Here is a 25,646-nt window from a genome sequence, read left to right on the forward strand (position 1 = left end):
CATGGCAATTCATGGGAGAATTTAATAGCCTCCATTTGGGGCAGTATTAGTCATTTTGTAGCAGCTCTGTACTGTCAGAAATGATAAAGAGAAATTCAGGTTCTGACCTAATATTTCTTCTCCTATATGGAGCAATATATTATATGTATATAATTTTAGTGGTAATGGTTTCCTGATAATTTAGAGATTCTTATTAGTATGTACTTAATAGGCTTAAAAAAGCATAAATACTATTTAAGAGGTTTTATTTTTGATTTTTACTTTAGTTCTGTAGAGTTCTTAAGACTTCCTTACTTTATCACATTCTTCTTTTTCCATTTTAGTGTTAATTTTCCCATGAGGCAATACCTCAGTTTCCGTATGTGGAATATGAGTATTAGAGTACAGATATGATTGTAAAACATTTTGTTCTATATCCCTCTCTATTTTTTCTCACCTCCTCTATGTTACAAAATGTTCCTTTCTGCCTGAGATATGTTACTTCTGCCAAGGCATTTTTGGTTCTAAAATTCAGAGTTACTACTTAAACTGTATGTTCAACAGGTTTTTTGCAGATTCCCTTTGGGCTTCATCAGTTACTCCGTAGGTCAACATTAATATGGAGATAGAATTACCCACTTTAGCAATTGAGAAGGGGGCCAGTAAAGGGCTTAGGTGCAAGGGATGCATTACACTTATAACCTTCTATCTTTGGTATATGAGAAATAGTTCAATCATAGCCTCATCAGGCTAAAGGGAATTTAAGAATTCATCTTGTTTATTCTGCCTCCAGGCTAGACTGGAGCACAACTATTTTAATGTAGTATGAGTGGGATTGAGGGTGGGGAAAGCAGGGAAGATAGGTAGGAGGAAAATGGATATTTCTAATTTGATTTTCTGATGCCTCCACGAAAAAGGAAGTAGTTCATTATATCTAATCTAAATGTTTATGCTATGAGTATTCAAACAAAGAGAAGTTAATAGGTTTTCCTCAACTAATGCACCTGTCAAAAACCAGGGCATCTGATTTTTGCCCTGGTTTTAGATAGAACTTTAGATCTCTCAGTGATCACAATCATGTAGTCTAACTCCTTTTGAGAGATGAGAAAACTTAAATCTAGTTTCTATGGATCTCTCATAAGTGAAAGTGGATTCCTTTCAGTGATCCTATATTTGGAGTCTGCTACAAAGTGATCTTTTGTTCTTTTTTGCCACTCTGCATCATCTTAGCTATTTATTGTGAGGAAGTATTCAAACTATCTGACCATTTTTGTTGTTTTTCTGTGGATCTTCTCTAAATTAGTCATATCTTTCTAAAATCAGAATTTCAGATTTGAACATTATACACAAATAGAATTCTAACCAGTGTTGAACACAGTAAGAAAATTTTCTTAAACTCTTTGCATATTTTTCCATTTTAATACACGTTAGCTGTTTAAATAGCCTATTTAGTTCTTCATTCTAATGAAAATTTTCTTTTGGTGTGAAAATCTGCAAATGACTCTTCATTGGATTCCACACTGAGAAAACCAGTTTGACTCTGATCTAGTCCCTGGGAAGCAACTAACCTAGCCAGAGGCTTCCCTGGAGGCTGGTTTAATCCCAGAGTTAGGTGAAAGTAGTTTTTTAACCTCTTGTGGACTTTTTATTTCATTTTTAAAAACTCTTATGTTATAAAACTTGCAGCATATAAAAGGTAGAGCAAATAATATGATGAATTACTATGTACCAATTATTCAGCTTTGACAGTTATCAAATCATGGCCAATACTGTGTCATTTATATCCCCATCCACTGCTCCCTATCCCATACCTCAGTTGTTTCGAATCAGATCTCAGCTGTTATTTTTTGTATCTATAAATGTTATAGAATGAAGCTCAGAGATAAGATTAAAACCCTTTTGAGAACATGGTAGAAGTTAGAGACTTACACCACCCAGAAAATTTCATGTACGAAATACATGTACAGTCTTTACGTATGTAACATTTTGAGGTTGCTCATAGATCTGAAGCGAATTGGTAATGCCGTCAGGTTTACTGGCCTCAATTTAAGAACCTCTGCTTCAGAGAATCCAGTATGGTGTGATCTGCCATAGAACGTCATTTATGTAAGATTTGTTCATTTACCAGATTTTTTTGGAATTAACAGGAGAAAGAAGATTCTATCTATCAGAGAGATTAAAGTAGCATTGAACTGGGGGTTAAAGAATGTTGGAATTGTGCAGGTAGATGTGAGCAAGGCAGTTTTAGGAGGAGGTACTTCCCAAGGCTGAGTCTGACAGGAAGAAATTATAAGGTCACTGACAAATGTTTAGGAGTTCAATTTGATTAGCAAGTAATGTATGAAAGATGAAATGAAATGTTCATCGCTCAGTCGTGTCTGACTTTTTTGCAACCCCATGGACCCTGCCAGGCTTCTTTGTCTTTGGGATTCTCCAGGCAAGAATACTGGAGTGGATTGCCATTCCCTTCTCCAGGGGATCTTCCCAACCCAGGGTTTGAACTTGGGTCTCCCACATTGCAGGCAGAGTCTTTACCATCTGAGCCACCAGGGAAGCCTCTTCATACATTAGAAAGTAATGTATGAAGGATAATAGTAGAAAAAGAAGGAAAGTCAAAATTAGATCAGGAGGATTTTGATCATATTTAAACAGAGAATCTGGAACTTTGATAAATGGTGGGATGTAACTGCAACAGAAAATAATCATGATAGTCATTTAGAAAAATTACTCTGGTGAAATGAACTGGAAGAAAGACTAGAGATTGGAAGACCTGTTATGAAACATCATCAGGAATCAGAAACATAATGAAGCCCTGTTAACATTAGGAATGGAAAGTATGGGAGAACTCCAAGAACTGTAAAAGTAGAATCAGTGAGACTTAACAAGATTGCTTGTTTAAGAGGAGGGAATGATTGAATTTGGCTTGGATGTTTTGAGTGTGGTAATGATAGTGCCGTTAACACACACTGATGAGAACTATTATTCTAGCAACCCCTCACTTCAGTTATAGCTGCTTTTCGTCTTCATTGGGATTGCTAGGCCTTTGACCGTGTTGTTTTCTTTTTAATCTAATGCCCTTTTGCCTTTCTTTCTTCTTAAGTGAAAGTGAAGTCGCTCAGTCGTGTCCAACTCTTTGCGACCCGTGGACTGTAGCCCACCAACCCCAAACTCTTTTCTCTCTTGTTTTTCTACTTTGTCCTATAAATCTTAGCCCTAGTAAAGTCTAACTATCCATTTTCTCCATTTTTACAGTTAGGATATAGAGTGCTACTGGAGATATTTATATAGCCTTGGGTCTTCCCTGGTGACTTAGTGATAAAGAACCTGCCTTCCAATACAGGAGATGTGGGTTTGATCCCTAAGTCAGGAAGATTCCCTGGAGAAAGAAATGGAATCCAATCTAGCATTCTTGCCTTGAAAATCCCATGGACAGAGGAGCCTTGTGGACTATAGTCTGTGGGGTTGCAAAAGAGTTGGACACAACTTAGTGACTAAACAACAACAACAATGATTTGCTATCACCCTTTGATTTCTACCATTAGCTAGGCTCTCAGTAGTACCCAGACATCTTTATGTCACTAGTCTCCTTCCTCACTTATTGCCACCAGGATGTATTCTAAAATTCTTTTTTTTAACTTAAACATTTTCTTTTTCTAGCCACTTCCCTTACTGTCAGACAAAACACATACCATCTATGGAAGCTTTTTCTGCTTACTGTTCCCCTGCTTTCTAAACTGCACTCATCTTTTTTGGGGGGAGCTATACTGCATGGCTTTTGGGGATCATAGTTCCCCAACTAGGGATTGACTCTTGGTAGTGAAAACATGAATTCCTAACCACTAGACCATCCTGATAAACTGCACTCATCTTGAATTCTTAGCCTGTTGAAAATGTGACCCTTCAATCCAGGGCTACTGTTTCTGACTTGTTCTTATACTCCATTATCCTTCTGCTTTTTCAGGAAATTTACTCTATTACTTAGGTGTTCTCTATCTTCAGACTCTCTCTACTAAGCTCTTTTGTAAAATGTTCAAATATATCTGATCTTTAAATAAAAAATAACATTTCCCCTATCTGATATCTTTCATTGACCACTATTATGCTATGATTCTCTTGCCTTTCCTTCACAGCAAAGCTTCTAGATGGAAAGCAGTACACACATAGAAACTAGTATTTAGTAACCGTAAATGACCCTGGTAACTCTCAAGATAAACCTTAACCTGTCACATGAAGTCTTTGTACCTTGCCTAGTTTCTCTTCACCTTCATATTTTTTTGTTGTTTTCTTTCATGTTTTCTATGTTCCAGCCATGAAACAGCATAGCCAACTTCCTGAATGTACTATATGTATATGCTCTTTCAAGTTTCATGCCTTAATACTTTTTCTTTATTTTTTCATGACAGTTTTGTTGAGGTATAATTCAAATACCATACAATTAACCTATTTCCATTGTGTACTTCACTGATTTTTAGTATATTCAGAGTTATGTGTCTGTCACAACAATCAGTTTTGAAATATGTTCATGATCCTCTCAAAGAAACCTTGTGTCCATTAGCAGTTGCCAGTTCCCTCCACATCTTCTCTCCAGCCCTGTGCAACCACTTGTCTGCTTACTGTTTGCATAGGTTTTCCTGTTCTGGAAATTTCATATAAATGGAATCATGCAGTATGTAGTCTTTTGTGACTGACTTGTTTCTATAATATTTTTAAGGTTTATCCATGTTGTAGCCTGAGTCAATACATTATTCCTTTTTATGACAAAATAATATTCTACTGTATGGATATACCATATTTTGTTTATCCATTCATCAGCTGATGGACATTTGGTACTCTTTACTTTCTGACTACTATGAAAAATGCTAGGATGAATATTCCTGTACAATATGTTTTCATTCTTCTTAGATATGTAACTGAGAATAGTGTTGCTGGATGATATGATAACTCTATGTCTAACGTTTTGAGGATCTGCTAAACTGTTTTCCAAAGCAGCTATACCATTTTATAATCCTACCAGCAGTGTATAGTGTTTCTAGTTTTTCCTTATACTTGCCAATACTTTTTTAAAATCTTTTTTTATTATAGCCATCATATTGGATATGAAATTGTATCTCATTTCTCTAATTTATGACATTGAGTGTATTTTTATGTGCTTATTTGACATTTGCATGTCTTATTTTAAGAAATGTTCATTTTTAAATGGATTATTTGTCTTTTTACTATTGAATTATAAGAGTTCTTTGTATATTTTAAAGGTGAGTCCCATATCAGATATATGATTTGCAAATATTTTCTCTTGTTGTGTAAATTATCTTTTTACTTTCCTGGTGATATTCTTTGAAGCACAAGAGTCTTTAATTTTGATGAAGTCCTCTTTATTTTTTCTTTTGTTGCTTGTGCTTTGGTGTTATATTTAAGAAACTATTGCCAAGCTCATTAAGATTTGCCTCTGTGTTTTCTTCTAAAAATTTTATAGTTTGACCAACTTTTACATTTAGGTACTAGATCCTTTTTGATTTACTGTGTGTGTGTGTGTGTGTGTGTGTTGTAAAGTGGGGATCCAACTTCATCCTTTTGTATGTGGATATCCACTTGTCCCAGCACCATTTGTTGAAAAAATTATTCTTTCCCCACTGAATTGTTCTATTTCTGGACTCCTTAATTTTATTCCACTGATTTATTGACTGTTGCTTACTTTTTCTAATTTCTGTTTAGAATGCCTTATCTGCCACTTCCACCTGGCCAATTTCTATTCCAAACCAAAAGCCTGCTTTTCTTCAGCAGATCTTGTGCATAACTCTGCATACTTAGAGCATAGTGCTCATTGCATTTTTGTGATAGTTTATATATATATATATATATTTATTTATAACTATATATCCTTTAGTAGTTAGTAAGCTTTTGGAGGGTCAAGACTGAACCTTTTATATCTGAATCCCAAAGCTTTAGCACAGTGCCTGGCATATAGTATCCTATTAATATATTTATTAGGAGAAACAATAGGGGCAGTATTAAATTTTGTTTTGAATGTGTTCTTTTCTAGGTGTTGTCAGGATATCCAGGGGCTAATACTCAATAGACATTTTTATTTATTAATTGAAGTTTGCTTGTACCTTTATTTATTTACTCATTTGTCATATATTTACTGGATGCCTCTCATGTGCATGGCTCTGGGGATGCAGGAGTAAACAGAACAACACCTTGTGCTCAGGAAGTTCCATTATAGGATGGCACGCCACCCCAGTACTCTTGCCTGGAAAATCCCATGGACAGAGGAGCCTGGTGGACTGCAGTCCATGGGGTCGCTGAGAGTTAGACAAGACTCAGTGACTTCTCTTTCACTTTTCTCTTTCATGCATTGGAGAAGGAAATGGCAATCCACTCCAGTGTTCTTGCCTGGAGAATCCCAGGGACAGGGGAGCCTGGTGGGCTGCCATCTCTGGGGTCGCACAGAGTCAGACACGACTGAAGCGACTTAGCAGCAGCAGCAGCAGCAGCAGGGGAAACAGACAATATACAGATAGTGTGAAACAGCTGACAATAAAACCAGCAAAGAAATCCAGAAATTTAAGGGGAGGTAGAGACTGGCAGTAAAGACTTCAGAATCATCCTCAAAAGGTGATACTTGAAAATATATGGGAATGGATGGAATCACCAAGAGATTGAAGATACAAAAAGAAGATTCAGGGGAAAAAAGTGTCTAAAAGGTAGAAAAACCAGAAGAGTAAACTTCTGGAAAGCAAGGGAAAAGAGAAGGCAGAATGATGAAGGAGAATTAAGCCTAAAAAAGAAACGTCGGTTCTAGTTGTTAGATAGTCATTAGTAGTCTTAAGATTAAGTTTCAGGGGAATTGCTAGAGCCAGGTTTTAAAAGATTGAATGCTAACACTTTTTAAAACAATGAAACTGTGCCATTGTTTTTTTCCGACTCCTTAATGTTGTATCCATAATGAAAAATTAATGTATATGTTTAGATGTTATTCATCCGTGTACTTATCCCTGTGTGGGCTGCTCCCCCCACCCTCCCCAGGCACCTGATTACTTACTCCATAAAGAATCTCTCTCAGGCTTGTTAGCCATTTGATTTCTTTCAGTTTGAAAGCCCATATAGCTTTTTAATTCCATCACTTCTACTATCTAAATGTGTTAATCTTGTGTTATAAATCATGTGATCATTTATATAAATGGTTGCCCTGTATACATGTAGATAGTTGAATGTAATCAGCTAATGTGTAACATTTGTTTTTAATAGTGACAGAAATGTTGGTAAACGTTCTGAGTATTTGCTCTGATGATGAACTTATGACTGAAGGCGAAGACCAGTTTGATGGTATGACTATTTATTTTACTGTTTTTTATTGTGAAATGCTATTGTTTAACTGCCCAATTTCAATATACTCTTGTAAATTATAGTCATTGCTCTCAAATGGCTATACTATGTGATAAGTGACAAGTCACTTTTTTCAGATATTATTTAAGACGCTAAAATAATTTTAGTGATTTTTTTTTCTGTTGATACGGGGAAGAAAATGAATTTTGGGAAAGGGGAAATTTGAAAGAGAACAGAAGGAAAAGAAAATTGAAGTGCTAAAAGAATGTGGTTCTTCATGAATATGGACACTACTTAGAAGGGAGGATAAAAATGCTTTTTGTTTCATTGGTACTATATTCTTAATGCATCAGAAACACCTGAATACATAGTGTTGTTGTCACTTCTTCTTTTCAAAAATCAAAATAAGCTGTTCCCAGTTTTGAGTGGTTATGTTCTAAGAAACCTCTTGTTTAGTTTAAGATTCAGAAAGCCCTTTTTTTCGTAGAAACAAAGTTATACATGGTTATTAGTTGTTATGTAAGACAGCCAGCCTGTGTATCTAATGCACATTTATAGTATAAACTACTACAATAGAAGCAAAATTACTTTTCTTTTTATGTTTTGAAGATTTTATTTAGAACTTAAATATTTATTGCGTTAATTGGATAAACAAAAAATATAAATAATTTATAAGCTGAAAACTCTTTATTTCCTTCCATCTGCCCCTCACATCTTTGCTGCAGCATATTTTTCATAGTTTTAATCAGTATATAAATGTTCCCATGTATTGAACATGGTCTACATAGTGGTAAAATTAGACACCTACATATTTTTATATATTACTATACCATAATCTTTGTAGTTAATCTTATGTTGTTTGGCATTTGGGTTGCTTTAAATTATCTTTATTATGAATAGCATGCAATAAACATAGTCATACAATAGTTTTAATTTTCCTTCTTGGAATAAATTTCTTGAAGAAAATTACAGAGTTAATAATGAGTATGAAGAATTTTAGCTTCATTATTTTAGCTGTGAACTGCCAAATTACATAAGAATTGGACCAATATGAAGTGTTTCTAGCAATGAATCCATAGAGCTATTTTTTCACAGGCACACCTAATTGGGTTTTGGTCATTTTTACTTAGAAGTAAGTTACCATTGGTTTAGTTTATATATATTTGAATTCTAATGATGCTAAGGAAGAAATCTGCTTTACCAGCTGTGTAAACTTCCTCTCAGGTGACCACTTAACAAGTAAAATCTGAATAAAGCTATTTAGAAATATCTTTACTATTTTTTTTTTAGTTCAATTTCTTCCCCTTGCTTTTTTTTTTGTTTTTTTAGAAATATCTTTACTTACAAACAGGTTCAGTTCTTAAACTGTTTTAATTCTGTTTGTTCAAAGTACAGAGTGACTATATACATGTCTGCTGTTGCCATCTGTTGGTGGCAGGCAGTGAGTGCTTTTACTCTGGCTTATAGTTTCGTTAACTGAAATAAATTAACTTATATTAGTTCTTTTGGGGGGGATAATAAGTTTCAATGAATAATATTTATTTTTCCTTATTTTAATTCTCTCTTTCTGATGTTTTGTAGAAAAGTTTCTAGTTCTAACATATTTCATCATCTGTCTTTTCCATAGCATTTTAAAATAGTTTTAATTAAATATTTATTTTCCTTGTTCTGCTACCATTGTTGTAAGATTAGTTCTAGGTTTAGATTGTAGTTCACAGTGTTATAGATACTGATATAATGATCAATAATATAATGAAATAATTTTTGTGCATATCCCACTAATTTTTTTCAGTAGAGTTTTTTGTTAATATCAAATTCTGTAAACTATCTAGTAAGAGTTTTTTTATTATTCATAATATTTTAATTATTATTTTGATATCCATGATTCAGTACTTACAACCAATTTTTTATTTCTAAAAATAAATTTCAAAAAAATCTTTATTTTCATGTTTAGCCTGGCTGGTGGGGACGTGTATCACTTTTATTTCTACTTCTAAAAGAACCAATATTTGATTTTGTTGATTTTTCTCTGTTATTTTCTTGGCTTGAATTTCATTGATTTCTGCTCTTCATTTTATAGTAGAAGTTTTAATTGGCATTACATTCTATCTATATCTGAATCTAGAAAGTTTTTTAAAATAATGTATAATTTTCTAAACTAAGATAAAATTTTTTTGCACGATATAATTCATTTACTATAATTATTCCTTTTAATATATTTAGTATATCATTATTTTATTTAAAATTATGTTTTTTCTTTGAAAAAAGCTGTTATTACCAAGTTAAATTAATATTTCACTATTTTGTATTCTAATTACTATTGCAACTGGTATCTCTCTTAATGTATTTTCTAACTGTATAATTATATATTTGGCGGTTTATCTTATGTTCAACAAGTTGGATCAGCAGAATTACTTCCTACGATAATTTTTATTTTGTTTTCCGTAACTTTAAAAAATGTCATTTGCATAAGGCTGATACTGTTATTTTCTACATTTTAATCTTTTATTTCTTTTAAAAAATTCGAATCAATAATGTTAAATAGAAGTAGTGACAGGTGATCCTTTAGTCCTCTTTCTGTAATAAAAAGGAAAAAATTTGTCTGTTAAGTCTAATATAGTACTTGGTTTAGATATTGATGATTTATATGAAGATAGACACAATTGTCAGAGGAGGCAGTGGCACCCCACTCCAGTATTCTTGCCTGTAAAATCCCACGGACGGAGGAGGCTGGTAGGCTGCAGTCCACGGGGTTGCTAAGAGTCGGATACGACTGAGCGACTTCACTTTCACTTTTCACTTTCACGCATTGGAGAAGGAAATGGCAACCCACTCCAGTGTTCTTGCCTGGAGAATCCCAGGGATGGGGGGAGCCTGGTGGGCTGCTGTCCATGGGGTCACACAGAGTTGGACTCAACTGAAGTGACTTAGCAGCAGCAGCAGACAATTGTTTTTGGGAATTCAACCAAGAATAAATATAAGTTTTTATTATATTCCTTCTAATGAAATTTATGCATCTTATCAATATTTTTTTCTATCAATGAAAAATTATACTTATTTATCAACTTGTTATATCATTCTTACACTCCAGAGGTGAATCAAATTTGATCATTAAAAAGGCACTGTAGTTTAGTGAAAAGGATCGGTGGTTCAGATGTCTTGGTGCTACCATTATACTAGCTGTGTAATCTTAGGAAAGTAACCTAACTTCTCAAAATCTTCTCTTCCATATGAGGGAATAGAGAGGATGAAAATTTTTCCTCACAAGTAATTTTAAAAATTGGGAAGCACCATTTATGGGCTTTCCAGGTGGTGCTAGTGGTAAAGAATCCTCCTGCCAATGCAGGAGACTCAGATTTGATCCCTGGGTCTGCAAGATACCCTGGAGGAAGGCATGGCAACCCACTCTAGTATTCTTGCCTGGGAAATCCCATAGACAGAGGAGCCTGGCGAGCTACAGTCCATAGGGTCGCAAAGAGTCAGATATGACTAAGCGACTGAGCACAGGCACCACTTTTGACAGTGTTTCTCTGGGAAAATACACTGAGTTCGGACTTTGCATACTAGAAATAGATCTCCCTTCACTGCCAGCATAGCAGGTGCAGTTCCTTCAGATTGCTTCACCTTTGCTTCACCAAGTATTAAGAGTAGGGACTCCAAGAAAGTTTTGAGGATATGGATCTGTGAGTTTGTCTAGGAATGAGAGTGATTTGAAGGAGAAAGAACCTTGGGTAATGGAGGAAAGGAAAGGAGTTTAGGATAGATACTAGGGTAGGTTGGGAAAAGAGCTACTGGAGCTACATTTGTTTCCCTTTCTTATTCATATTCCCTTATTTCTTCCCCTCAACTCCATCTTTTTTCCTTTCCTTTGACCACGATAACATGCCTTCTGTCCTCTCCTTCTCCTTTTCCTGCTCAGCAGTGAAACTGTGCTGTGGATTGAGCCTGCAGAGAAACCTGATTTAGGAAGAAAACTTATTGAGTTGGGGATTGCTGTGGAGGCAGAATAAGAGTTTAGCTTTTCTGTGGGGAAAGGGGAAGAATAGGATTGGAGATTTCCCAGTGGGAGGAAGAAAAGAGTAGTTTTTGCATATTCAAGGCTGAAATTGGCCAAAGGAATGACTCTTTATTCTTAAGTGATGGACTTTGGTATTCTGTATTGTTTAATGTACCTGTGGGTTTATTTTTGAAGGCAAAAATTTGCAGAAATATATGGCATTTGTAAATGCACATAGCATTCCTTTTAGAGGTATTGTGTAATCATTTAAGGGAATTTTTGAAGACTGGTTTCTATGATATTTAGAATGAATACTGTTTCTTTCAGTTATATTTGTCTTGAGTTTGGTAAAGGAAATAGATAACCCATATGTGTTATAGTTTTACTAAGCTAAAATTTTGCATTTCCTGTAATGGAATCATGTATGTCAGCATTACAATGGAAAGCTCAAATGAAACGTCTTTGCTGCCTACTCTTAGAGCTATTACTTGCTTTGAAACAGTCTGTTGCTATTTGTGTAAAAAGATGTCCCTCAAACTTCCAGACTGGATTGGGAACAGATAGCACATACTGTTGATCCTGAGTATGTGCAAAAGTTCCACAATTCTGATTTCAAGAAATTATAGGCTTTTGTTATAATAGAGTGTGGGAGGCTTAGCCTTTCTTTATTGGGAGTGGGTAAGGTAGTTTATAAAGTTACCTACATTTCTCTGTGTATGCTACAGATTTTGCAGATTTGGTGTCCTTGAAGAACCACATGAGTTTGTATCTCATTTGTGTCATTACCTTTCACTTAACATGCTTCCATGGGTGACACATTTCCTTAGGGGTATTAATATAAACGTGCGATTGTTGTTAGCACAGTCTTTTATCAGTCTTATGTGTTTTCACGTGTTTTTTTCTGTCCCTAATTTGTCTACTTTCATCAAATATTATAGTCATTCTGTCCATAATTTCTTCTGAACACATATCTTTTAAGAAATCTTTCCTTTAGAGCTCTACCCAGTGGCATCCCTCCTTATTTGCCAGATCTACAGTACTACATTTTTCAAATTTCAAGTATGAGGGACTTCATTTTTCTCCCTTTCTTTCTACATTCATTCTTCAGTACCACTGCCAAGTTAAATCTCTATCTTTTTATTTGTCTCAACCACCTTTTCTCCATCATTCACTTCCTTTTTTCTGGACTCTCCATCTGAAGAACGGCTCATATATGGCAATAAAAAAGGTACAGACCAGACAGAGTAACATCGTTTTGAAATATGACTTCATAAGTTATTCTCATGTCCATGTAAGTTAGTGTATTCATTGAGTATATTTATGCAGAGTCCTCTGGGCCTTGTGCAAATTTAGTTTAAGTTTTATCTAAGTTAGAATTTGATGTTTTTAGAAGTCATATTCCAAGATATCTGTCTTTCTGTGCATGGAAATATTTTTCCCTCTTTTTCATTCCTCTTGTTTTAAAATTTCATTCTTTTGCTTATTTGTAATGTTTTGTACTCTTCCCTGCATGACTAGGGGTGTTTGATTGTCTGTCTTATTCCCCAAAGTAATTTTACTGTGGACATTTACTTTAATATTATGCATGATGTGTTTGTAGACTGATTTAAAATCCTGATTTGTAAAGTGTTCTTATATTCCAGTGAATTTTTAATTTGAAATAAGTATAGTTTACATATCATTCAGTTTTATAGATATGATAATTAAAGCTGAAAATATGAGTGTATCTCCTTACAGCCATCCTCCCCTGTGCCCATACTCCTCTCCTCCAGTCTAGCTATTTAAAAAATTCCATCAATTTAAAAATAAAGTATCTATATTAAATTTATTTGAAGAGAATCAAATTTATCCTTATGTCCTTGGACAAGATACTTAGTAAAATTAGTTTCTTTGTCTATAAAATGAGGAAATTGAGTTTTTCAGTATCTCTAATGTCTCTTCAAATTCTAATATTGATTTTGAAACTTTAAGTAATTTTTTGGCATTTTAAAAATACCTGTGTAATACCATGGTACCCACACAATTTCGAATTTGTAAAAGCTGTAGCTTCATTGCTCATACTATTACCCTGAGAGCATCAGAAACATGGTTGTGCAGCCTGTTTTCTCTAAAATATGTCCTTTGTTTTCATCTTTGAAATTGGATTTCTTTTTCTGTTTACTTACAGTAAGGTCCAGTTATCATCTTAGTTTTTAATTATATGTACTTGTGGACTGCTTGAATTTTAAATGAGATGCTGTAGCTCAAAAGACTGGTGGTGGTTCAGACCTCCATATACCTAAGGCCCCTTTTGGTCTAATGTCTTAGCCTTTCCTTAACCTTCTCCTCAACTATGGTGCTTCCATATGTGCGTTGTCATCATGTTGAAGCACAATTCTAAGGAACCACACTCTTGGGTCCAGAGTGATTCTAGTTGCTATATATGAGATAACAGGACGGAGATTGTTGTTCTTTCTGGAGGCCAAGGGAAGGAAGATAACAACCTTTGAGTCTTTTTTTCAGGCATATATTCAGTTATTTCGATATATTCTCTTCTGTATTGGTGGTAGGCAGTACAGCTAACCCTTTGGAGGTGAAGCATTAGGGATTTTTTAGCCATGTTTTTTGGGGAGTCTTTTCTCATTGTCACTCTCCTTACGTCATACTCACCTAGGGGTGTAAAAGCTTGTATATATTTGCATGACCTTAAAGGACTTCTAGTCCATGAAGTTGAGATGTACATTGTTGAAATGTGGATATGGTCCTTAGTTCTGGGTCACCTGCCCAGTAGTCACTTCATATCACAATTTCAGACCAAATTTGAACAAGGAAGCTTCTTTTGTCATAGTATGATGGCATATTTCGAGCCTGCATGTCAAAGGCTTTTATGTTAACCAAGCAGAAGGCTATAGACTATTACCAATTCTAGTCTGTTAGTCTGCATGCTGTAGGCTCTCATGAAAGTTAGACAGACTGTAGGAATGTTACCATTTTTTTGCCCTCTGGTTTGTGGTACAGGTTGGACTCTAGTTTCTTTTCCATTGCTCTTTTACTCATTAGTCAGTAGTGTGAGAGTCAAAGTTGTGGATTACTTTTCATTTTTATCTGTATCAGATCCCAATATTAGACCAGCAGTGAGCTAAACATTGAAGGAGAAGCTTTTTGGCATGAATTCATCTAGTCTCCATGTGAGCTGGTGGTAGGGGTTTGGTGTTGGTTCAGATGACCGTGAAACAGGTATAAGTATGGATGCCCTAAACTTGAGTCTTTCTTTCTATTTATTCCATTGAAAGTAGGTTCAGCTGCAGCCCGGAAAGAAATCATAAGAAACAAAATTCGAGCAATTGGCAAGATGGCAAGGGTCTTCTCTGTTCTCAGGTAATGATACATTTTTCCAATGATTTGTCTTGCAGAAATCACTTTTATTGTGCTTTACTACACACAGTGTCCTGTTTGATATCTAAAAACAATATAGTAGCATTCTTTCTGTAAAGAAGTTGTGTATTTCTGTGTTGAAAATGGTGACACAAGTCTCTCTGAAATTAGCATTTTTGACTCCTTGTTATTGCTCACCTTTGCTATCTCTTATCCTTCTGTGATGAAAGTAGTAGGTCTGTACCCTGAAGGTTAGAGCAGAATAAGAAGGAAGGGGCACTTCTTAGAGTGTTCCTGATGAACTTGCTCATCTATAAAGGAACTCTATTATGCTGGAGCCCCAAATTGTCTTCCTGGAGTTAATTCAGGAAGACCAGGTTTAAGACTGCATGCGAATGAGTCAGTTGTTAAAAAGTTGTTTGCAAAACCGCTTATATCAGACATTTTATCTTTAAAGCATATGAAATACCATATTTTCTCAATTTTATGATACCTATTGCTGATGAATCTCATATATATTTAGTAAACTTTTCAGGAAAAACAATATATGTCTCAGTTGTACAGCATACCCTCATATCTGAAACATTTAGAATGTGGAAAAATGTATATCTTGGAATTGAGGAAAATATGGTAGTAGCAGCAAATGTCACAAGTTATATGCATGGACTTCATCTGGGCCCCATTCCTTCTTTTTAACTAGGAACTTGTTGGAAGTCTCTGATCTTTGTTATCTCTCTCTGCTCTAGGGAGGAGAGTGAAAGTGTGCTGACACTCAAGGGCCTGACTCCCACAGGGATGTTGCCTAGTGGAGTGTTGGCTGGAGGACGGCAGACCCTGCAAAGTGGTAATGATGTTATGCAACTTGCTGTGCCTCAGATGGACTGGGGCACACCTCACTCTTTTGCTAACAATACACATAATGCATGCAGGGAATTCTTTCTGCTTTTTAGTTCTTGTCTCAGCAGCTGACACAAGCAGAATACTGTATGATAGGTAGTATCGGATTAATAACCTGACCAGGGCAGAAAATTGATAGAATCAGTATTCTTTTCAATTGAAAATAATGATCAATCTCTCAGCTTTTCATGAAATGATATGGGGGTAACTCATATCATAATGCCTAAAATATTTATTCATTTGTCTAATGCACCCTTTTCTTTTTAAAGCCTCAGTTTCAGAATGTGAATCAGGATATTCATATTACTTAAAATGGAAATGTAATTCCAAGTTTCTTATTTTTTATCTTTTTAATTTATGTAATTGTATTAGACTATGCTTATATTTTCAGATGTTAATTTTAGAATTAACAATCTGCTTGAGCCCTAGATCATTACTTATGCACTTCACTTGCCAAAACATTTGTGCAAGGTTTTGTACCCTGGTAAATGATGCCAAAGTTTGTTTTCTGTGGTGTTTGTCAAATGTTCTATGTATAATTGACTGTCTGTAACATGCTGTTTCCTTCCTCTGCAGATGTAGCTGCTTTCCTAAATCTGTCTGTCTCTCTTTAGGTTAGCTGTATGTCTGTAAAAGTATGTTAAATTAAATCAGTCTATCAGGCACTTTATCTGTCTGGATGTAGAGGCAACTTTGTAGCACCTTGTTTTAAGGTTTGCTGCATTTGTTGCTGTGCTTTGTGCATTCTGAACCTGAATGTAACATTAGATATTAAGTCATTGTTATATAAGGGGTTGAATTTAAATCTTGTAAGTCAAAATTGAAAGGGTGTTATTAAGTGTGCCTTTATTTTGCATGAAAATAAAAAGAATTATACGTAAAGCATTCCTGTAATCTGGCTCATTGAATATTTTATACTAAGAAAAACAAGTTTTTTTGGCGTAAATATTTGTGTAAATACTGAGTTGACTTTCTAAAAGCCCATTACAGATTAAATAGAAGAAAGTGATATGAATGTTATAGTCTATACACAGTAACTCCAAGTCTAGATTTCTTTCCTTTTTGGTTGGAAAGCAGAAAATGTGATATGTAAAGCCTTACTTTATGTTTTATTGTAACCACAGCCCTCCAAGGGTCATTGTTGTATTAAGATAGGAAGCAACAGATCTGATGTTTTCCTTAGTCATGATTGACAGTATCTTTTTGGTGTTGTAGTTAGTTTTTTAAGGCAAAAAAAACAGTAAAGTTTTAATTTTAATTTTTCAATAAATTTAAATTAGATTGACTTCTCGTAATTTCATTTCAGTCTCATAATAAATGCTTAAATAAATAAATAAAAAATTTTTTTCTGTAGACAAATAATTTCTACTTGTATACATGTTCTATTTATATGTTATTGTGTTGTCTGCTACCACCACTGGTGTATGTGAGATATACAAGTATGTTTTGAAATTATAACTTCAAATTTTCATTTTGAACAAGGTTTCTTTTTTTATTTAAAAAAATGTGCTTTGATTATCTTTATATTTCTTGCCTTTCATTTTTCTTATTATGTTGTAAGCATTAGGAAAATTAGCTGAAAAGAATTTCATTAAAACAAATTAAGATCTTAAACATTCAATAAATCTAGTAATAGAAAAGGATGAATTTCAATAGCTTGAAAATTGTTGTACACTTCTTCCTGTTTGTTCAGAAAAGGGAAAAAAAACCCAGAAGGGTCTCTTACTTAAATAAATCTAAACTACAATCATTTCTCAGTTATCCTTGGGTATAATAATACTTTTATGTTGTATCCACAACAAACCTTTCAGATTTCGTAACTAGCACCTGCTAATTACATGCTTTGTTGATAGCTCAGCACTTCTGTTTATTCGTAATTTGCATGCAGCCTGAAGCTCAGTCTTCCAACTTTGAAATCACCCCCAACTGCAGGGAAGGATTGAAAGACGGCTTTACTGAGAGACTGTCTATTCCTGGCATAGAGTGAGTTACTGGATAGTGCTGAGCTTAAGGGGTCCAATTTGGGAGACTAGATAGCTCCACAGCTCTGCCAGCAATGGATCTTGATAGTGTGGTTTAAGTATTTGATTGAAGTGATTTCTCTAGCATGAGTAGACCCATTTTGAAACAACAGAACTCATACAGAAGTAGTATCGCCTGTGTGATTTTTAAAAATTTATGTAGCATTTAAAATTTTTAATAGACATGATGACCCCTTATGTGAATAATGGAGAGCTAAGTATTGCAAGAAGAAAGTTTTAAAATTCTGAGACCTCTTTCCTGTTGTCAGAAAATTGAAATTGTCTTATCAATAACGTTACAGTTAATTTATAGTATTTTTTAAGTGTTTTACAAACTGCCTATTGGAGTAGGATTTGTTAATCATATTTTATGTTCATTTTCTTCTGGGAGTTTGATTGGGAGCTAGCCATTATAATGCTGCCTTCACTAGGAACTATATAAGAGAATATGTGGCCGTCTATATTATAGTAAGGTCATTTCCTCTTGATCACTTATTCTGTGTAGTACTGAGGAACACAGTTTGAAATAGCATTGTACTCAAACTTACTAAGGCCATGTCAAGATGCCCTGTAAAATTGAAAAAAATTGAGGAAAATTAGTGCTTTTCAGATAGAAATTTGCAATTATCAGATCTCTTTCTTTCCAGCTTAATGTGTAAGCTTCAAATGATCTTTGAATTCTAAGCATTCAAGCTTGACATGGTGTGCAGTTCTGAGTGTGATGTATATTTTGTGTTCTGAGAAGGATTTAGAAGCATTTAGAGGCCTTGAGAAAGAGCAGAGAATATAAATTGACCTAGAAAATGCTTTTACATATAAAATTAAAAGCCCACAAAAGTATATTGCCAAATTTTATAATTTGAAAAAATTTTAACAGCCTTTTTAAACTATTGATATACCCAAATAGATACCAATTCTTATAGTAATATCAGTTTTTAAATTTATTACTGTATATAAAACAAATTATGAAATATTTCATGTAAAGTCATTTCTGTTACCACAAGCTCTTTAAAACATACATTCTGGTAGGCATCTTATTTTCCCAATTAATTTGTAAATTATAAGGAAAATAGTCCATGTTTTGAAGAATAGGAATTGCAGGGATGATCCAGTAGAGGTGGGTCACTTATACCAGTTTTCCGTGTGGACAAATTACAAGAGTATTTTACAAGCATACAGGGCTAGATTTTTTTTAAGTGGTGATTTGTACAGTGGGTATACAGTAAGTATATCTGCTTTAATTTGTAATATGATTTAACAGTTAAGAAAAATTAATTCTTCCTTTACTCAGTGTTCATGTTTCTTTTGGGGGGTCCCCAACTTACTATCTGATTGAGATCTACAAACTTATCTAATTTAACCTTCTTCAATTCCTTAGATTTATCAGTGTCCTTTCATATTAGTAACCACTTTGGATGAAATTTATCATTTTTAAATCATGTATACTGCTAAAAGGTCATTTTAGGAATAATTTTTCTAATTGACCTTCTTGTAGAAGAAGCAAAATAGAAGGGATGGACATTATTGTTATAAATATTCTGAGTTTGTATATTTTGAGTAAAGTGAAGAATTAAGACTTGACAATATAATCAGACAATATTGTCTTCTGCAGTTTTTGGTCCTGGTCTTCAATGTGAGCGCTTCGTACAGTTTGAACCCAGAATTGAGCCCAAAGAATCTTTGACTACAAAAAATATATGACTAAATATGTTGAAATTCTCTAAATAGGCTGGAGATAGGCTATATCAGGAATGCATTTTTCATTTATATGACTTTTATGTATGTCCATATCATGAAATGATTAGGATTTAATTGCCTATGAGACCTCAGTTCTATCTCTTGATTCCTCTCTAGTTGGTAGATGGGCTTGAGAAGATAGATGCTCATTAGCCTTTTTATCTTCACTTAAGAATGCAGACTCTTATTATCTGAGGCAGATTTGGATTCATGATACACTGAACATATATGGATTTTTTTTTAAGGCTATATATGTTAATATCTTTAGATATTTGGAACACCAATGTTAGAATAGAAAGGAAGATCTTAGTAGATGAGCAGAGTCCTTTTAGATTACCCACAAAGGATAAGACTACAAAACTGTTCTAGTTAGTTTAACTTACCAGGTTTACTGCCCACAAATTTTATTTCATTGTCCTCTGAACATAGCAACTTCTGCAGCTTATGCTTCTCTCTATGAATTAGAAGTGACAGGAAAAGCATTGCTAGACTCCTTCTAGTTTATGTCTTAGGGAACCAACGGGTGATAAGTATTATTTCAGTTAGACATGAAAGAAAAGAATTTCCTTCTGTTTGCTCTGCTACAATTCTACCATCATGGTTTCACCCTAGAGAATTTCATAATTTCATCCTAGAGATTTCCTTTTGATTGTTATGGATGTGATATAATAAACATATTGAAAAATTCTAAGGCCATCAGAATACTGAATTCAAGATGGATAATTTTAATACTAGCATTTGCATGGATGCTGAGGTGTCTGTGTTTATAATAGGTCTCTGTGTTCTGTGCATTGAGCGATGGTGTCTTAGTGCTGTGTGTAAACTGTGCTGTGTCAGGAATTGGGGGATTGGATGGGTACTATATATGTTAAATTGTAAATGATGATGTAGTATGGGGTACTGTTATATTTTTTAAGTGATCATTGCCTTTTCTGCTGTACAATATGACCCTTCTCATCTCTCTCATTCATTTTGCATGCCTCTGCTCACTTCTGTACAGCCACAGTTGAGGCTATTGAGGCTGAAAAAGGTACGATCAGAGTCCTTGCGCTGGGCAGAGATCTGTGGTGTGTGGGTGGGCATCAGAGAATGTCCTATGGGTGTGTCTTCTAGCTTGCACAGCCCAAGATGAATCAGACTCACTGACTCATCAAGTTTAACAGTCATATCTTCTTCTTTTTCTTTTTGAATCACAAGGACTGATTTCCATAGTGACAATTTGGTTTTTTCCCTTTTCTAGTATAGTAATGAGACCAGCATTTAATGTTCCAGAATTCTTTAGAGTACAGCATGTTATGCTATAATATTATAGCATTTATAGTTGCAAATAAAGACCTGTTCCATATTTTGCATGATTCTTTGCAACTCAGATTTTTATATTCTTGAGTGAAATCCTCTCTAGATACAGGTTTGGTATTCTCATGTTAAAAAAATGATAAAGTCATTTTCAGTAATTCCCTTGAGAGTCCAGGAGCTGTCACTATGATTTTGTGCTGCAGTTTGGGCTATTGTTTGCTGGTAATAGTATATTCATGTGTATCATGTATTAACTTGGTATTACACGTCGCTGAAAGCTTTGCTGCCCCAACCATTTATTTGGTTCACATGCACAGACTTTTGAGTCTCAGGGATTGCATATTAAAGCAACTAGATCATAATCAATAGTATGGAAATCTTTTCTATGCACATTTTAATAATAGAGGATACATCACTCCAGATGAAGTGAATAAGAAACCATACCAGTTGAAGGAGAATTGCTGTCTGTTTTGATTTAGGTTTCCAAAAAATAGGCAATGAATAGCTAGTGAATTAAGGAAAGCATCTCCTAAATATGGAACTCTAAATACTTTTTATTACCTACAAACACAGATCTACCTCCTGGAGGCATTTCCCACCTTTTTCATTTCATATTGGTGGCGATGGAGTGATGATACCTTGTCCTCCAAGGTAGTTCTAATTGCTAAATTTTAGCTTTATTTCTTTTCTCCTCCCGTGTTCTTGGTACAGATTTGTGTGTTAAGGATTAACTTTGTTTAGCCTCCTCACTTGCCCCTACTCTTGTTGCTGTCTTACTGTGATAGCCACTGTTGATTTTAGAGCCTGAGGTAGGAGATAATTGATGAAGTAGGAGTCAGGTTGAGACCCTGAGACCTTTGCCTGGAGATCTCAGGGTCAGGAGAGGGCTATTTTTGTGTCTTGTTTTTTTAAGGCTATGCTAACACTTGTCATCTATGAAGCTATCATGTTTATATTTAGGTTTAAATGTTTCATATTTTAAGGGGAAATCTGGAATGGGGATAGGCTTCAGTTACAGTACAGTTTAAATGTTGCTATGTACAACTAATTTCTTTCTTCTTAAAAATCATTAATTATGTTTTTGAAATCTCAGAAATGTTTTTCAATTACTGACTTATCAAATTTGCATTTTGTTAAGCAATACGAGGATTCTCTCCACCACATAGAATCTGCAGTTTTGAAGAGGCAAAGGGTTTGGATAGGATCAATGAGAGAATGCCACCCCGGAAAGATGCTGTACAGCAAGATGGTTTCAATTCTCTGAACACCGCACATGCCACTGAGAACCACGGGACTGGCAACCATGGTGCCCAGTGACCCACGGCTTCCCAGGGACTCTCACATCTCGGGCCCCAAATGGACAGATCACCCGAGGAACTGGAGGGGTCGGCCAAGCTGACTGTAAATGTCACAGTCCCTCTGGAGAAACCATTGTGCTTTTGAGACCCCAGCCCCCTTCCTGGATGGAGGCTTGAGGGCCCTGGGACATGTGGTAACTGATAAGATTGGGTCATCGCTGCCAAGGTGGAGAGCAGTGAGCAAGGGGCTTGGGGCAATTTCCAGTGGAGGGCAACTACACCTCCATTTATGCTTGTGGTTCACACATTTAAGTTTACAAATGAGATTTCTTTTTCCCCTCAGTAGAATTAGATTTTGTTTTTCAACCATAACTTCAAATACAATCCTAAGAGCTAATGTGGACTTTTTTTTTTTCCATGAAATGTCTTTAAAGGATGAATTAGCATGGTCTTAAAATACATTTCCGAGGTTACTAAGCTGTATTTTGAATTATGGGCAAAATGCTGAGAAACCCAGTTGGCATTTAAACAAAATGCTGACCTCAGGTCTATAGTTCTTAAATGTGGCTAATTCTGTAATATAGTCTTGATATTTTTCAATTATGAATGAAACCTATTTCTAGGCAGACTCTCTTACTTGAACACAAATCCAAAAACTAATTTAGAATCTTTCTTGCCCAGATCTTTTGAGATTTAAACCCCACAGATTTAAGAAGAAAATCTCTAAATTTCAGAATTATGAAGAATTACAGAATTACTCATTTAAGGTACTTTAAAAAGAAGTTTGTACATTGTCAAAGTAATTTTAATTCAAAACATGTCTGTAAAACTTGACGTATTTTGTGTATGCATGTTTTAATTTTGCAGATATTTAATATATAGACCTATGATGTACAGGTATGACATGTATAGGTTACCTAGATGTTATGAGAAATTTTAGTTTATTGTGAGTACTCAAGTTGCTTATACAGCCACCAGGGTGATTTACTGCTGGCTTTTTATTATTTTATGTTTTGATGCAAAGGAAATTTTAAAATGTTCTGGAAGTGTTTTGATTAAGCAGTGCAGCATAGAAGCAATGGTTCTGTTCAGTCATTCAGATGTTAGTGGAAGCATAAGAGTCAAGACTGCATGTTGAACATTTTCTTTTGATAGTTACAGAACTGCTTGGTTAAACTAAATGGAACCATGTGCTAGTTTTACACAATTACTGACCTGTATTGACTGCCACTGCGGTTTGGCATTTGCCTTTACTTTGGTGGCTTGCTTCCCTCATGCCCTGGAATACAACTCAGAGCTCCAGGCAGCGGAACCAACTATTGTTTGTTTGCCAGAAAGTGCACCCTGTACGGTCTCCTGTCTAAGTTGGAAATATTATGCATGTGCAGGACTATTCGAGTATTTTATAAACAGTAGCACACAATAAATTCCATGCATGGGCCGCTGCTCCTATCTCTGTGTTGGGTTTTATTTGGAAGATGTAGTCTGATTTGACCTTCTCCTGCAAATCAGAAAATCCAGTTAATAGAATTGGGATATATCCTTAAGAGAAAACTATCTCCTGGATAGTTAATGCTAATTTGATGAATTAAATTCTTGTCTTCATAAATTTTGCTCTTTTTTTTAAAAAAGTTTGATTACACTTGTTTTATATGAGTACTAGTAACTGAGCACTAGGAGACTCTGGATGCCTATTATAGGCCTAAATCTATTATTTAAAATCAGTGTTTCAGTTAACTTTTAATTGAAAGAAAATGTTGTTGTCTGTAATTTTGTTACAGTAGCATTTGGAATATATTAGATTTTTTAATAATAAGAAAAAATGATACTGCCATTATATTCCTTTCTTCTTTGTCATAATCAAACTAAGTATAGAACTTTGCTAATTGAGGGAAATTTGCATTTTGTTCAACATTTCATAATATAACTGTATAGGAAGTTTAATTACAGTTTTCACCCATTATGAAACATTAAATTGAAATATTTATACTTGCCTAATTTTTGGTAGCAAAGAGAGCTCAAATTGTTAATCATTACAGCTTCTTGCTGTAATAGCATTTCTTAACTAAGAGCTTAACTGATATATCAAGTAGTATTAACTTCTTTAGTCCTTAGGTCCATCACTAGGGTTATGTATTATTTATGGAAGCATAGGTAAACATGAAGCATCATTAGTGAAGCAGAAGAATTAGGGTTAATGGTAAAAATTAAAAAGAAGAAAATAAGAGGAAGGAATGGAATTCAGAAAAAGTGGTATACATGAAGAGTGGTAGAATACTATCACCCAGTGTCTCAGATCTTCTCCTATTTGTTGAATAGGAAGCTCTTTCTAGTCTGCCTCTTAACTAGTTTCACAATGAACTATAGAAGTATTTTTAAAGTTTTTTTTAAAACATAACTGATGATGAATGCAAGTTGTGAAAAGTTCAGATCTTCCTAAATTGTACATTTAAATGTCTACCAGAATAGTAGCAATGTTGGTAAAATTACTATTCAATATCAAATTTTTCCCACATATCATCTCCTTTTACATTCAAAGATGACATTCTGAGTCAGAAAAGATGATCTGACTTCTTTGACCTTTTGCAGTTTAGCCATTAACAAACCTCAAAACCTTTAAATGCTTTACCAGTTAAATTTGAAATTGGCCTGAAACCTTTGCTTAAAATGAATTATCCTTATTTTATTCAGGATTTTTGCCTATTGCAACTGATTTTCCTTTTCCACAGCTATTCTACATAATGTTATGTAATGGTTTTTGGTTTTTTTTTTTTTTGCATCCTTAACACTTTTCTTCCACCTTCCCTGCTTGTAGTTTGTGCTTCTGCAGTTTGAGGTTTCCTTGGAATCTACTCTCTGCATCTGTTCATATGTAGATTTATTTGCCACGGTCCAGGACCTCACTGCAAGTGGTTCTGTTCCCTAGTTTGATGATGTTCACAGAAGCAGGTAAGTGACATAGCTGGGGCCAGATGTGAGCAAAGTCAGGTCTTAGAGTCATACAGAACCATGCACTAGCAACTTGTGATAGGTTCTGGTGCTTAATAGCTCTAACTGACAAGGAGCTAGGAATGTGGAATTAAAAGTTCTCTGAATCAGCATCCATTACAGGAAGGAATGAGATATTTGAGTTGATTGTTTTCTATTTTTTTTTCCTGTTCCTAGAAATAGTGTGTTTTTAGTCATTAATATATTGCTCTTGATTACATTAATATCCCAGAAAATTTTATTCCTTTTTTTTTTTTTTTTTTTTTGCCACATTGTGTCGGTCCAACCCACATCCCCTGCAATGGCAGCTCAGAGTCTTAACCACTGGACCATGAGGAAAGTCACTATTCCTCTTTTAAAATCAACAGGTGGAATACACTGATGACATCTCCTCAGAAAGTACCTTGCTCTCTTTTCAGGAAAATTGAATTTTACAAATTAATTCTGGATGTTTCTCCTACAACTGATTTCCCTTTGTTTACCATTGAATGACTATTTCTATTCTTTTCTGGGCATTGTATTTGTACTTAAGTTGTCAAGTTAAGTTAGAGCAGTGTTTGTTATGCTAAAAAGGACTCTGGGCTTGGGAGAACCCATCCTAGGTCTAGATTGACATCTTAGAACTGTAGGAGTTCCTGTTTCTCTGTGCTAATGTGTATCAAATACTGACTTCTGAACTAACCCCCGGGGCTTATTCTTGATGTTGTGGGCCGGGAGGAGAAATGTTGCCTTAGTGAGAGAGGTCCAGGAAGC

The 25,646-nt window shown here is 34.8% G+C and overlaps 1 protein-coding gene across 1 annotated transcript in view; it reads left to right on the forward strand.

The window, feature by feature from the left end:
- The window catches only part of PPP3CB (protein phosphatase 3 catalytic subunit beta), a 39,605-nt gene extending 23,805 nt beyond the window's left edge, over nucleotides 1-15,800 (forward strand). Inside the window, exons 10-12 of the mRNA XM_052639442.1 lie at nucleotides 7,228-7,305; nucleotides 14,578-14,659; nucleotides 15,403-15,800. Coding sequence (XP_052495402.1) covers nucleotides 7,228-7,305; nucleotides 14,578-14,659; nucleotides 15,403-15,625 — 383 coding nt within the window. The 3' untranslated portion in view covers nucleotides 15,626-15,800. The remainder of the gene's footprint in view (nucleotides 1-7,227; nucleotides 7,306-14,577; nucleotides 14,660-15,402) is intronic.
- The last annotated feature ends 9,846 nt before the right edge of the window (nucleotides 15,801-25,646 follow it).

Source organism: Budorcas taxicolor, chromosome 5 (assembly GCF_023091745.1).
Source record: "Budorcas taxicolor isolate Tak-1 chromosome 5, Takin1.1, whole genome shotgun sequence".
Classification (NCBI taxonomy): Eukaryota; Metazoa; Chordata; class Mammalia; order Artiodactyla; family Bovidae; genus Budorcas; species Budorcas taxicolor.